We start from the raw sequence: 12928 nt of genomic DNA, 5'->3' as shown, positions 1-12928 counted from the left end.
GAGTGTAATTTCTTCTACTGGCTGTGTTAACACAGCTTGGCCTTGAGGCCAAAAACTTTCAGGATGGGTGGGGATACCACAGGCTAAATAAACTATTTCAAATGCCAATATAAAGGTAATGGAAATACTTGTAAACAATTTAATACAGTCCAGCAGTTAAAGTGAATCATTAGGAACAAATTAAAGGGGAGAACATTTTTTAAGTAAACTGTCCCTTTAAGTAAGAAAGAGATTAAAAAAAAATGGGTGAGTTGATCCGAGGGATACTGAACTGTAGAATGTGTATGTCATCTCATTCACCTACTATTGCAATAAATGACAAATGTGCCATGAGAATTAAAATTACTCTAGTATATTATCAGGGCATGTCTAATAAGTGAATCTGTTTTCAGGGCTTGGTGTAGATATGCAGGAGTCTTGCGCGGGTGGGTGGAGACTCGTGATGCAGTGCTGAACCATGATGAACAATCTATCACACAGGATGTGCAGAGCGACCTGTTGCAGGTAGAAATGGAAGCAAAAGTTCAGAGCATTTCTTCTAACCACCCCCCTGCCCGCATGTCTCGATTACAGTGCCTAATGTCATTCTTATTTATAGTTTTCTCACACCAATTATACTTGTGTACACTTCTTTCCTTCAGCTGGAGCTACAGATTGAGAAGCGTAAACAAAAGCTAGATATGGAGAAGACACAGATGCAGGGTTATATCAGCCGTATCCAGGAAATAAGAAACTTGCTGGACTGTTTGTAATGGAGACTATGCACACCTTATGCCTTTCAACTAAAGCCAGCATCTGGCTAGTGACTTGCTCAGAAATGTGTTTTTTATTGGATCTTTTATTATTTTATTTCAAAATGTTAACTATTAAATGAATTAATGTATTACATAAATTGTACCCTTCCAAAGTAAAAAAGAGAAGTGCTACAGCTTCTCCAAGGTTTCAGTAAAAATCCATAGTGCTAATCCTCCACCCACATATCTGAAGCAGGTTCTGCACACAGGAATCTGACCTTCATTTTCCGGTCTATAAGATGGCGTCAATTTAGTCATCATTTGGGTGAATGTCAGTGTTGGGACAGAGGCTGCCTTAAGGGTAGCACTTCCCTGAGGTTGGCAGTTTGTCCTTTCTCTTCCTAGTATATGGCATTCCTCCATCGACTGATAAAAGTAGCAATTTTCAAAGATTACAAAAATGATTGCTGTCATAAAAAATAGACATTCTTCATTTTTTTAAAAATGGCAACAAGCTGCTCCAGCACAGCATTGCAAAAGTCAACAACCAACATCTCTTAAACAAGGAGAGAGAAAAAAATGGAAGCAACCAAAAATAAGTGCTGAGTGAGAGTAGGAAGGGGCTGGTGTATGATGCAGTGGGCAGAGCAGATGGTTTGTGCAGCTACTACCACCACCACTATGTTTAGCATGTGCAGACATTTACATCTGCAGAGACACTGCCGCGTGTCTGTCAGCACCAGGCTTCTTCAGAGCAGAACAGTGCAACTGGGCACGTTTCATCTTCAAGGCAGGATTACAAATGGTGTTCTACATAGAACCCACAGCTTCACCAAAATGTATTTTCTGCCCAGCCTTCAAGTTAAAAGTGAAATCTTTTGGCGCCTCAAAGATCAAGACAATGGTGGAACCAAGGTTAAATTCTCCTAGTTGGTCTCCTTTCCTCATAACAATTCCATCCTGATTATTGTTCGTTACATAGCTTAAATCGTTGTGAGAGCCTTTACTGTAGCGAGGGCTGTTAGTCTGTAAATCCTTAGAAAGAGAAGAAAAAGAAAGAAAATTGATATTTAGACAGTAAATTTTTCATGACATCAAAATGTTGTTGATACTCTATAATTACTTACCCTATCAAAATATATGCGTATAGAGCCCACATTTGTGGCCCCCACTGCCGTCAGGGAAAAGAATCCATGTTTCCAGCCACCTGTAAGTACGACTCGCTCATTATAACAGAAGAGCTCTTTTATCCAACGAGCTACTCCTGGATTCACCGACATGAGGGAGCCTGCAAGACAATTCATTTTCTATTTAGTAACCTTAAAATGTGTGTCACCAGCCCTCGACAATACCACGCTGTATTCAGCTAACTACTCATTTGGGAATTTCCAAAAATACAATAAAGCCACTTAGTTTATAATGTGGGTTTCTGTCACAAAGATATCCTTTGTAAATAGCCTGAGCGCTTGTTCTGGTGGTGATCGCATAATCATACATCACATTTAATTTTACTAGACAGAAATCTCCCATCAAAACAGTTCATAGGGTAAAGTGGAGCTTACCAGGAAAATGCCTGCGGTGATGCACATTCCAATCAGTGGGTGAGTGGAAGCAGTGATAGTCCCCAGGTGCCAGATAAATGACACAATGATACAACTGGTTTCCTTCTTTTGTCACCAACTTGTCCTGAAATGAAGCTAGCACACATGAAGGAGAGACAATAATGCATTACTCATTGTACTTAAAGGGACATTAAACACCAGGTTACAACTTCAGTAACATGTTTAATACTTCATGCAAGTGTCATCCTGTACCTGCAGCTCTCGTTAAAGCCATTATTCTCTTATTTTAGCCAATCACAGAGGTATGTTGTAAATGATTTGCCTCTTTATACTGGGCACCACCATCTTGTAGCATTCTGTCATAGAAGCAGTGTGCTACTACTTTTTGACAGCTATACTTTGCACTTTAGGTTAACGTATGCAACAAAAAAACGAAGCTTTACATTTTTGCAGGGGGGTGTTTAAAAAAAAAAGTCAAAATAAGAAACTCATGATACAGAGCAACAATTTTTAACAACTTTGCCATTAACAAAATATGTGCACTTTTTGAGTCACCAGCTCCTACTGAGCATGTGCAAGAATTCACAGAATATACGTGTATTCATTTGTGATTGGATGATGGCTGTCACATGATACAGGAGTAGAAATAGACATAACTTTGTTAGAAAACAAAATCTACTACTATTTGAAATTCAGACTAAGAGCTATTGCATTGTCTTTATTATGCAAATCTACATTTTTATAGGTGCTGTTTATTTACTGGTCCTTTTAATTAATGTAACCACTGCAAAAATGTACAGCCCCCACTCTATATTGTGTATGCTAAACTGAAGAGAAAAATAAGGTAACAATATCATAGATCTGTGAATACCAACCATTTCTGTCAGTGTGTGTGAGTACACTTAAATTCCAAGATGGCGACGCCCGGTGTGAAGATGCAGCTTCACTAACCAGCACTTGTAAAGGGTTAAACTAAGAGAATGGCTTTAAAGAGAGCTGCAGACACATGAGGCAAAAACAATAGCATGGGGAGTAGTAACTGTTACTGTAGTTATACCTAGCAGTTTAATGTCCCTTTAAAAAGGGACATGAATCCAAATGATCTTCTTTCATGATTCAGGTAGACTATACCATTTACTTTTGTTATCAAAATGTGCTTCTTTCTATTGGTATCCTTTGCTGAAGGAGCAGCAATGCACTAATGGGAGCTAACTGAAAAGTGGGTGAGTCAATAACAAGATCCATAGATGTGCAGCCACCATTTAGCAGCTAGTTTCCAGTAATGCACTGTTGCTCATGAGCCTACCTAGGTATGCTTTTCAACATAATACCAAGACAATGAAGCAAAGAGCATGTTCTGTCTGTAAATTCCACTTCCATGATTCAATTTTCTTATTTTTCCATCTTCAAGAGAATAAATCTCTGAACTGTTCCATTAACCAGTTAAAAAAGGGCTAAGGAACAAGATTATAGATTGTGTGTGTATATATATATATATATATATATATATATATATATACACACACTGTATATAGTAGTGCCCCATTAACAAGGTAAGAAATGGGCAAGCTAATTAAGTTGCTAAATGCAGTGTTTCTTAACTTCAGCCCTCCTGTACCTTTATCAGAGAAGATTCTAAAGAATTCCCTACCTGAAACAGGTAAATCCATTGCCTTGAATGAGCCACTTAGCAGTCAAAGTAAATACGTTAAAGGGACATTAAACACCTAAAGACATTTATATACATTGTTTAATTACATGTAGTAAAACAACTTTAGAATATACTTTATTTATTTTGTTTTCCTTTCCTGTAATTTGATCCTGAATATTGCGTTTTCTAATTTATGTTAAACATGGAAGTGCAGACACTGCTGTATTCCTCACAGTCATTGGTTGCACACTCTAATAATCCATTTATAATCATTCCTAATTGTCCTCTGCAGAAAAGGTAACATAAGTTACAATAAGGTGGTGCCCACAACTTTATGGACATTAACCTTAATTTTCAATATATTTTTAAAAATACATGCATAAAATTATTCTCAGGCTAATCTTTGCTCTGAATACATCATTCAAGCAATGATTTATTTAGTCTTTAAGGCACATATAAAAATGCTCTCGGATCAGCATTGCACTTCTGGGACCCAAGGGCAAGCGGCATACGTGCCAGCAATAACCATGTAACTTCTATTAGTGCATTGCTGCTGCTGAGAATATGTATATGTAGTTTTCAACAAGTATACCAAGTAAATTTCATAATATTGAAAAGTCTCTTAACCCCTTAACGACCGAGGACGTGCAGGGTACGTCCTCAGAAAAAAGGCAGTTAATGCCTGAAGACGTACCCTGCACGTCCTCGGTGTGGAAAGCAGCTGGAAGCGATCCTGCTCGCTTCCAGCTGCTTTCCGGTTATTGCAGTGATGCCTCGATATGGAGGCATCCTGCAATAACCTTAAATGGCCATCCGGTGCAGAGAGAGCCACTCTGTGGCCCTCTCTGCACCGGACATCGGTGGCCGGTAACGTTGGTGGGTGGGAGCTGACTTGGGAGGCGGGTGGGCGGCCATCGATGGGCCGGGTAATGTAGAGGGGGCGGGGGCGATGGGGGCGCGCACAGGCGCGCGCACGCCGGGTGGCGGGCGGGCGCGTGCACGGGGCGGGAGCGGGTGGGAACCGCTACACTACAGAAAAGTTTCAGGTACAGCTGTATATTAAAAAAAAGAAAAACAACAGTAAAGGTATCTAGGAGGGGGTGGGGGTTTGTTCTTTGGTGGGTAGGGGAGCTACACTACAGAAAATGGGGAAAAAATGAAAAAGCAACACTTTTTTTTTATAAACTGGGTACTGGCAGACAGCTGCCAGTACCCAAGATGGCGGCCATTAAGGCAGAGGGGGAGGGTTAGACAGCTGTTTGGTGGGGGATCAGCCAGGTTGGGGGCTAAGGGGGGCTCCTACACAGCAGCATATGTAAATATGCTTTAAAAAAAAAAAAAAAAAGCCTAAATATATATTTTATTTTAGTACTGGCAGAGTTGCTGCCAGTACTTAAGATGGCGGGGACAATTGTGGGGTGGGGGAGGGAAGGGAGCTGTTTGGGAGGGATCAGGGGGTCTGATGTGTCAGGTGGGAGGCTGATCTCTACACTAAAGCTAAAATTAACCCTGCAAGCTCCCTACAAACTTCCTAATTAACCCCTTCACTGCTAGCTATAATACACGTGTGATGCGCAGCGGCATTCTAAGTACCAAAAAGCAACGCCAAAGCCATATATGTCTGCTATTTCTGAACAAAGGGGATCCCAGAGAAGCATTTAGAACAATTTGTGCCATAATTGCACAAGCTGTTTGTAAATGATTTCAGTGAGAAACCTAAAATTGTGAAAAATTTAACTTTTTTTTTAATTTGATCGCAATTGGCGGTGAAATGGTGGCATGAAATATACCAAAATGGGCCTAGATCATTACTTGGGGTTGTCTACTACACTACACTAAAGCTAAAATTACCCCAAAAAGCTCCCTACATGCTCCCTAATTAACCCCTTTACTGCTGGGCATAATACACGTGTGGTGCACAGTGGCATTTAGCATCCTTCTAATTACCAAAAAGCAACACCAAAGCCATATATGTCTGCTATTTCTGAACAAAGGGGATCCCAAAGAAAAATTTACAACCATTTGTGCCATAATTGCACAAGCTGTTTGTAAATAATTTCAGTGAGAAACCAAAAGTTTGTGAAACAATTTGTGAAAAAGTGAACGATTTTTTGTATTTGATCGCATTTGGCGGTGAAATGGTGGCATGAAATATACCAAAATTGGCCTAGATAAATACTTTGGGATGTTTACTAAAAAAAAATATATACATGTCAATAGATATTCAGGGATTCCTGAAAGATATTAGTGTTCTAATGTAACTAGCGCTAATCTTGAAAAAAAAATGGTTTGGAAATAGCAAAGTGCTACTTGTATTTATGGCCCTATAACTTACAAAAAAAGCAAAGAACATGTAAACATTGGGTATTTCTAAACTCAGGACAAAATTTAGAAACTATTTAGCATGGGTGTTTTTTGGTGGTTGTAGATGTATAACAGATTTTGGGGGTCAAAGTTAGAAAAAGTGTGTTTTTTTCCATTTTTTTCTCATATTTTATAATTTTTTTTAAAGTAAATTATAAGATATGATGAAAATAATGGTATCTTTGGAAAGTCCATTTAATGGCGAGAAAAACGGTATATAATATATGTGGGTACAGTAAATGAGTAAGAGGAAAATTACAGCTAAACACAAACACCGCAAAAATGTAAAAATAGCCTTGGTCCCAAATGGACAGAAAATGGAAAAGTGCTGTGGTCATTAAGGGGTTAAAATGTAATGTTCCATGTGAACCATGAAAGATTCATTTTGACTTAAAATCTGACCTGCAAGGTATACTTGAGGAGCCAATCTGCAAAACACTAGCTTAAAGGGACTCAAAATGTAACCGCTAACTTCTAAAAAAGAGAATATTTTTAAATGTTACACTAATGCTTTTTTTTTTTTTAGGGATATAAAACCCTATTTATTTTTACTTTTGTTAGCAAATGTGCTTTGTTCCCATGGTACTGTTTGTTGAGATACCTAGGTAGGTGTCAGAAGCATTACATGTCTGCCATATAGTGCTCCAGACAAATGCACACTCCCGAGCATACATCCCTGCCTTTTATTATTTTTTTAACAAGAGAACAACAAGAAAAATTGTTAATAGAAGTAAATTAAAATATTGTTTAAAATTGCATGCGCTATCTGAATCATAAAAGAAAAAACTGTTTTTTATGCCTTTAATAAAAATAGGCTCCTGTGCTGGACAAACTAAATGTTTCATCATGCAATAGGCAACAGATAAGGATCAGTAGTACACAGATATGTACTTCCTATTTGCTTCATTTTGCTTTTAAACAAGTAAAAATAGTTTTGCATGGGGAAAAAAACTTCTACTCTTTCATGTAGATGATAGAAACATTTTAATACTATGTTCTTTTAATCAAAGCAGTTTGGTTTCAAGTAGGGATGTAGTTAAAGGGACACAATACTCATATGCTAAATCACTTGAAACTGATGCAGTATAACTGTAAAAAGCTGACAGGAAAATATCACCTGAGCATCTCTATGTAAAAAAGGAAGATATTTTACCTCACAATCTCCTCAGCTCAGCAGAGTAAGTTCTGTGTAAAAAGTTATAATTCAGCTGCAGGTAAAAAAATAAAAATATGAAGAAATGAACAGCAGCCAATCAGCATCAACAGTGCTGAGGTCATGAACTCTTTTACTGTGATCTTATGAGATTTCATTGTTAACTTCCTTTAAACTGAATAGGGAAATAACATGAGTGCACAAGGCTCAACCCCTTCCGCATGTTTCAGGACAGACATACTGATTTGCTGCTTAGAAATCCTTTACAATGAGATGTGGCTACGGAGGAACCTTTGAGTTAAATATCTTTCTTTTTTACATAGAGATGTTCAGGTGATATTTTCTAGTCAGTTTTTTACATCTATGCTGCATCACTTTCAAGTGTTTCAACATTTGGGTATCATGGCCCTTTAAATCTGGCGTTTTTGGTAACATTTGAGAAGTAGCAATGCATTACAGCTGATGATCTTTGCCTTCATTAGACCCTGTAGATTCGCACACACAGGCTAGCGTACCAGACACAGTGCTCTTACTTTTGCTGACAGACACGTTTTCAGTCCAGGTCTGTGGCCCCAGAAAGGACTCCAGAGAGTATGTGACCCCTTTAACCTGTTCCACCTCACAGTTTTTCACTCTGCCAAAGTGTAGGATTTTTCCATCAGATGGACTTATCTACAGAGGAGAGATAAGATACATGCCATACTTTCATATCCCCAGAGAATTGTCAGTTTACTGGATATGTATATTCCAGCACATGTGCATGCTTCTCTATACGTACCATAATATGGGAGTCGCACACTGGTCGGGCCTGTGGCTTCAGCTTTCTACGGAAGAACTCACTGAGGTTGCGATATTGGTGCAGATCTTCCACTGCAGCTTCCTTCATATTTACCCCAAATGTCCAAATGTATAAACTATACACTGGTTTACGCAACCATGTTGGCAATTCCACCTGATTCAGGCGGCCCCAGGCGCGAGATAGTAGTCTTGTGGGCACAGACTTGTAAAGAGCAACCTGCAGGGCAAAAGGGAGAGGGGCTTTAATATAAATATGATTAACTAGGCTGCTTCTTGATCACATTGTTTACAGAGACTCTGGTTAGTCAAGTGTTCAACATAAACTGTAAACCAGAGCCCAAGTACCCAAAGTAGGTGTTAAAGATTTCCTTACTTGATCACAAGCATGACAATTACTGACACCAATTAAAAAGGAGTTTTGATTGTAAAAATGAATTAGATTGATCAAGCATTACATTTTTAGTCAAAAGGGTTAAACACATAGTTTAAGTTGCATTACTGCACAAGATGAGCACATGAGCAAGCTCCAATCACTGGCCATATCCTCACTAGCTGTATACTCATCTTGAGTGGTTCAAAACACAACTTTGCAGTTGTCATTTTTTCCTCATGTGCCATTTTCTTATTTTAAACCTTTATGTGCGCTAGTTGGTTACGTTCCACATTTTCATATTGGGCGCACCATCTTAGAGGCTTGCGTATGCTTGTTCCCTGTGACAGAAGTGATGAACATTCATAGATCAGTAGCATTGTTTGCTTTTGGGTTAGCACACACAGTGAAAGAGAGCTTTACATTTGTGCAACTTTTATACACAGTGTATATAGAGCAATGCAGTGACTGCAAAAATGTAAAGCTCCTACTCTTACGTGCAATAACGGATGTGCACCGTTCAGCGATAACATTACTGCTCTTTGAATGTGCACCGCTTCTGTCACACAGGGCAAGAATATCTAAGGTACAAGATAGCAAAGCCCAGAATGACGATGTGGAGCTGGACCAACTGGCACATGTAATGGGTTATATTGAGCAGCTTAATATATTTTAAAGAACAATATAAAAAATAAAATGCTTCTTTTCGCTAATGTATTTTATTTTTCACTAGAAGGTCCCTTTAACTATGCAGGATACTTTAAAGATATGCTCATTGTTCTGGGAAATTTAGCAGGTATGCTTTTATCATGAAGAAAACACCACAAATGCATCGATCAGAATTGTAGTTTTAAAGCAAGTATGGTTGGACTTTGCATAAGGGTATGCTGAGGTCTGTGAAACACATTCCCCCTCCATAGCAAGTTAAGAGAAAGCAACATTTCTCATCTTGAGCCAGTCTCACAAAAAATTAGGGACAATCTAGTCAAAATTAAACTTTCAGGATTCAGACAAGGCGTGCAATTTTAAACAACTTTCCAATTTACTTTTATCATCACATTTTCTTTGTCCTCTTGGTATTCTTTGTTGAACGTTAAACCTAGGAGGTTCATATGCTAATTTCTAAGCCCTGGAAGTACACCTTATCTCAGGGCATTTTGTCAAAATTTCACAGCTAGAGGGCGTTAGTTCATGTGTGCTCACGCACGTAGTTACCTACTAGGCAGCACTGATTGGCTAAAAGCAAGTCTATCAAAATATCTAAAATAAGAGGGTAGTCTGTAGAAGCTTAGATACAAGGTAATCAGAGAGATAAAACTATATTAAAAGAACAGTGTTGGTTATGCAAAACTGGGGAATAGGTAATAGAGATTATCTTTTTAACCCCTTAACGACCGATGACGTATGGGGTACGTCTTCCAAAAAAAATACAGTTAACGACCGAGGACCTACCCCATACGTCGCCTGTCTTTGAAAGCGGTGGAAGTGATCCTGATCGCTTCCAGATGCTTTTCTGTTATTGCAGTGATGCCTCGATATTGAGGCATCCTGCAATAACAATACTTAGCCATCCGATGCAGAGAGAGCCACTCTGTGGCCCTTTCTGCATCGGACATTGATGGCCGTGATCGTTGGTGGGTGGGAGGCGGCCATCCATGGGATCTAGCATGAAGAGGGGGGCGGGGGCACGAACCACAACACAATGGAAAATTTTGTTACATTAAGTGAGAAAAAGGGGGGAAGCTACACTACAGAAAAAAGTAAAAAAAAAAAAAAAAACTATTTTATTGTAAACTGGGTGCTGGCAGACAGCTGCCAGTACCCAAGATAGCTCCCAATAAGGTAGATGGGGAGGGTTAGAGCGCTGTTTGGGAGGGGGTATCCTATGCAGCAGAATAAAAAAAAAAACAAAAAAACTTATTTCTCTTGTAAAGGTGTATCCAGTCCACGGGTTCATCCATTACTTGTGGGATATTCTCCTTCCCAACAGGAAGTTGCAAGAGGACACCCACAGCAGAGCTGTCTATATAGCTCCTCCCCTAACTGCCACCCCCAGTCATTCTCTTGCAACTCTCGACAAGATAGGAAGTGTAAGAGAAATGTGGTGACTTAGTGTCGTTTTTACCTTCAATCAAGAGTTTGTTATTTTTAAACGGTACCGGCGTTGTACTGTTTTACTCTCAGGCAGAAATTAGAAGAAGAATCTGCCTGGAGGTTGATGATCTTAGCGGTTTGTAACTAAGGTCCATTGCTGTTCTCACACATAACTGAAGAGTATGGAAAGAAAACTTCAGTTGGGGGGACGGTTTGCAGATTACCTGCTTTGAGGTATGTTCAGTATATTTATTTCTAGAGAGATAAGGTCTAGAAAATGCTGACAGAGCCTTGTATATTTGAGGTAAGCCTGATGCAGTGATTTATCATCGACTGGGTTCATGCTTACAAAAAAGGGTAATATTCATGTTAATAAGCATATTACTTAGTTAGTGTCAAAACGTTTGCATGGTTTATAGAAAAAACGTTTTTTCTCCGAGGGTGATAAATCTTTATTTGAGGCCTAGTTTTCCACATGGCTAGTCAGATTACTCCTAGGAGTACTTTAAGGCCCTCTGACATCGAGTGCATGGTGGGAGGGGCCTATTTTCGCACTCTAAATGCACAGTTGCTATTCAGACTGAGACATCCAGCTTCCCTAAAGGAGTCCTCTGGCATCTAGGACTACTATAGAGGGTTTTTTTCCTGAAAAAATCATGTTTAAAGGCAGGTAGGAACCATAGCTGTGGCAGTGTGTTTGACTGTTTATTTACGGTTTTCAAATCCGGTTTGGGGCCTAAGGGGTTAATCATCCATTTGCAAGTGGGTGCAATGCTCCTTTAGTCCCTTACACACACTGTAAAAATTTCGTTGAGTTTACTACTTTTTAACACTGTTTTGCAGTTTATGTGGTAGTTTTTTTTCTCTTAAAGGCACAGTACCGTTTTTGTTTAATTGCTGTTTCACATTTATTAAAGTGTTTTCCAAGCTTGCTGGTCTTATTACTAGTCTGTTAAACATGTCTGACATAGAGGAAACTCCTTGTTCATTATGTTTAGAAGCCATTGTGGAACCCCCTCTTAGAATATGTACCAAATGTATTGATATTTCTCTAAGTTATAAAGACAATATTATAGCATTTAAAGATTTATCACCAGAGGTTTCTCAGACTGACAAAAGGGAGGTTAAACCACCTAGCTCTCCCCATGTGTCAGAACCTATATCTCCCGCTCAAGTGACGCCAAGTACATCTGGCGCGTCCAATGCGTTTACCTTACAAGACATGGCGGCAGTTATGACTAATACCCTCACAGAGGTATTGTCCAAACTGCCAAGGTTACAAGGAAGACGAGACAGCTCTGGGGCTAGAACAAATACAGAGCTTTCTGACGCTTTAGTAGCTATGTCCGATATACCCGCACAATATGCAGAAGCCGAAGCAGGAGAGCTTCTATCTGTGGGTGACATTTCTGATTCAGGGAAGGCGTTACTTCAGTCTGACTCTGAAATGACAGCGTTTAAATTTAAGCTTGAACACCTCCGCTTGTTGCTCAGGGAGGTTTTAGCGACTCTAGATGACTGTGACCCCATTGTAGTCCCAGAGAAATTGTGTAAAATGGACAAATACTTTGCAGTGCCTGTTTACACTGACGTTTTTCCATTCCCTAAGAGGTTTTCAGAAATTATTACTAAGGAATGGGATATACCAGGTGTACCGTTCTCTCCCCCTCCTGCTTTTAAAAAGATGTTTCCCATAGATGCCGCAACACGGGACTCGTGGCAGACGGTCCCTAAGGTGGAGGGAGCAGTCTCTACCCTAGCTAAGCGTACAACTATCCCCGTCGAGGACAGTTGTGCTTTCCTAGATCCAATGGATAAAAAATTGGAGGGTCTCCTTAACAAAATCTTTATACAACAAGGTTTTATTCTCCAGCCTCTTTCATGCATTGCCCCAGTCACTGCTGCAGCGGCTTTCTTGTTTCGAGTCTCTTGAGGAGGCTCTTCAGGTGGAGACCACGTTAGATGATATTTTAGACAGGATTAAAGCTCTTAAGTTGGCTAATTCCTTTATTTCTGACGCCGTTTTTCATTTAACCAAGCTAACGGCTAAGAATTCAGGTTTTGCCATTCAGGCGCGTAGGGTGCTATGGCTTAAATCCTGGTCAGCTGACGTTACTTCAAAGTCTAAGCTTCTCAACATCCCCTTCAAAGGGCAGACCCTATTCGGGCCTGGACTGAAGGAGATAATTTCTGATATTACTG

The 12928-nt window shown here is 39.5% G+C and overlaps 1 protein-coding gene and 1 long non-coding RNA gene across 6 annotated transcripts in view; one reads left to right on the top strand and one right to left on the bottom strand.

The window, feature by feature from the left end:
• Positions 1–399: 399 nt before the first annotated feature.
• Positions 400–892, top strand: LOC128648999 (uncharacterized). Its single transcript, XR_008400637.1, has 2 exons — positions 400–504; positions 642–892. It is a non-coding gene; the product is annotated as an uncharacterized LOC128648999 (long non-coding RNA).
• LOC128648998 (phosphatidylserine decarboxylase proenzyme, mitochondrial) overlaps positions 821–12928 on the bottom strand; it is an 89725-nt gene continuing 77617 nt past the window's right edge. For all 5 annotated transcript variants that reach the window (XM_053702009.1, XM_053702010.1, XM_053702012.1 and 2 more), the window contains 5 exons: positions 8243–8479; positions 7998–8136; positions 2297–2431; positions 1862–2022; positions 821–1769 (listed from right to left, as the gene is read on the bottom strand). In XM_053702009.1, coding sequence (XP_053557984.1) covers positions 1545–1769; positions 1862–2022; positions 2297–2431; positions 7998–8136; positions 8243–8479 — 897 coding nt within the window. In that variant the 3' untranslated portion in view covers positions 821–1544. The remainder of the gene's footprint in view (positions 1770–1861; positions 2023–2296; positions 2432–7997; positions 8137–8242; positions 8480–12928) is intronic.

The sequence above is a fragment of the Bombina bombina genome, chromosome 2 (genome assembly GCF_027579735.1).
Source record: "Bombina bombina isolate aBomBom1 chromosome 2, aBomBom1.pri, whole genome shotgun sequence".
Lineage (NCBI taxonomy): Eukaryota > Metazoa > Chordata > Amphibia > Anura > Bombinatoridae > Bombina > Bombina bombina.
The sequence above is the reverse complement of the archived record's forward strand: the minus strand, read 5'-3'. Positions and strand labels throughout refer to the sequence as shown.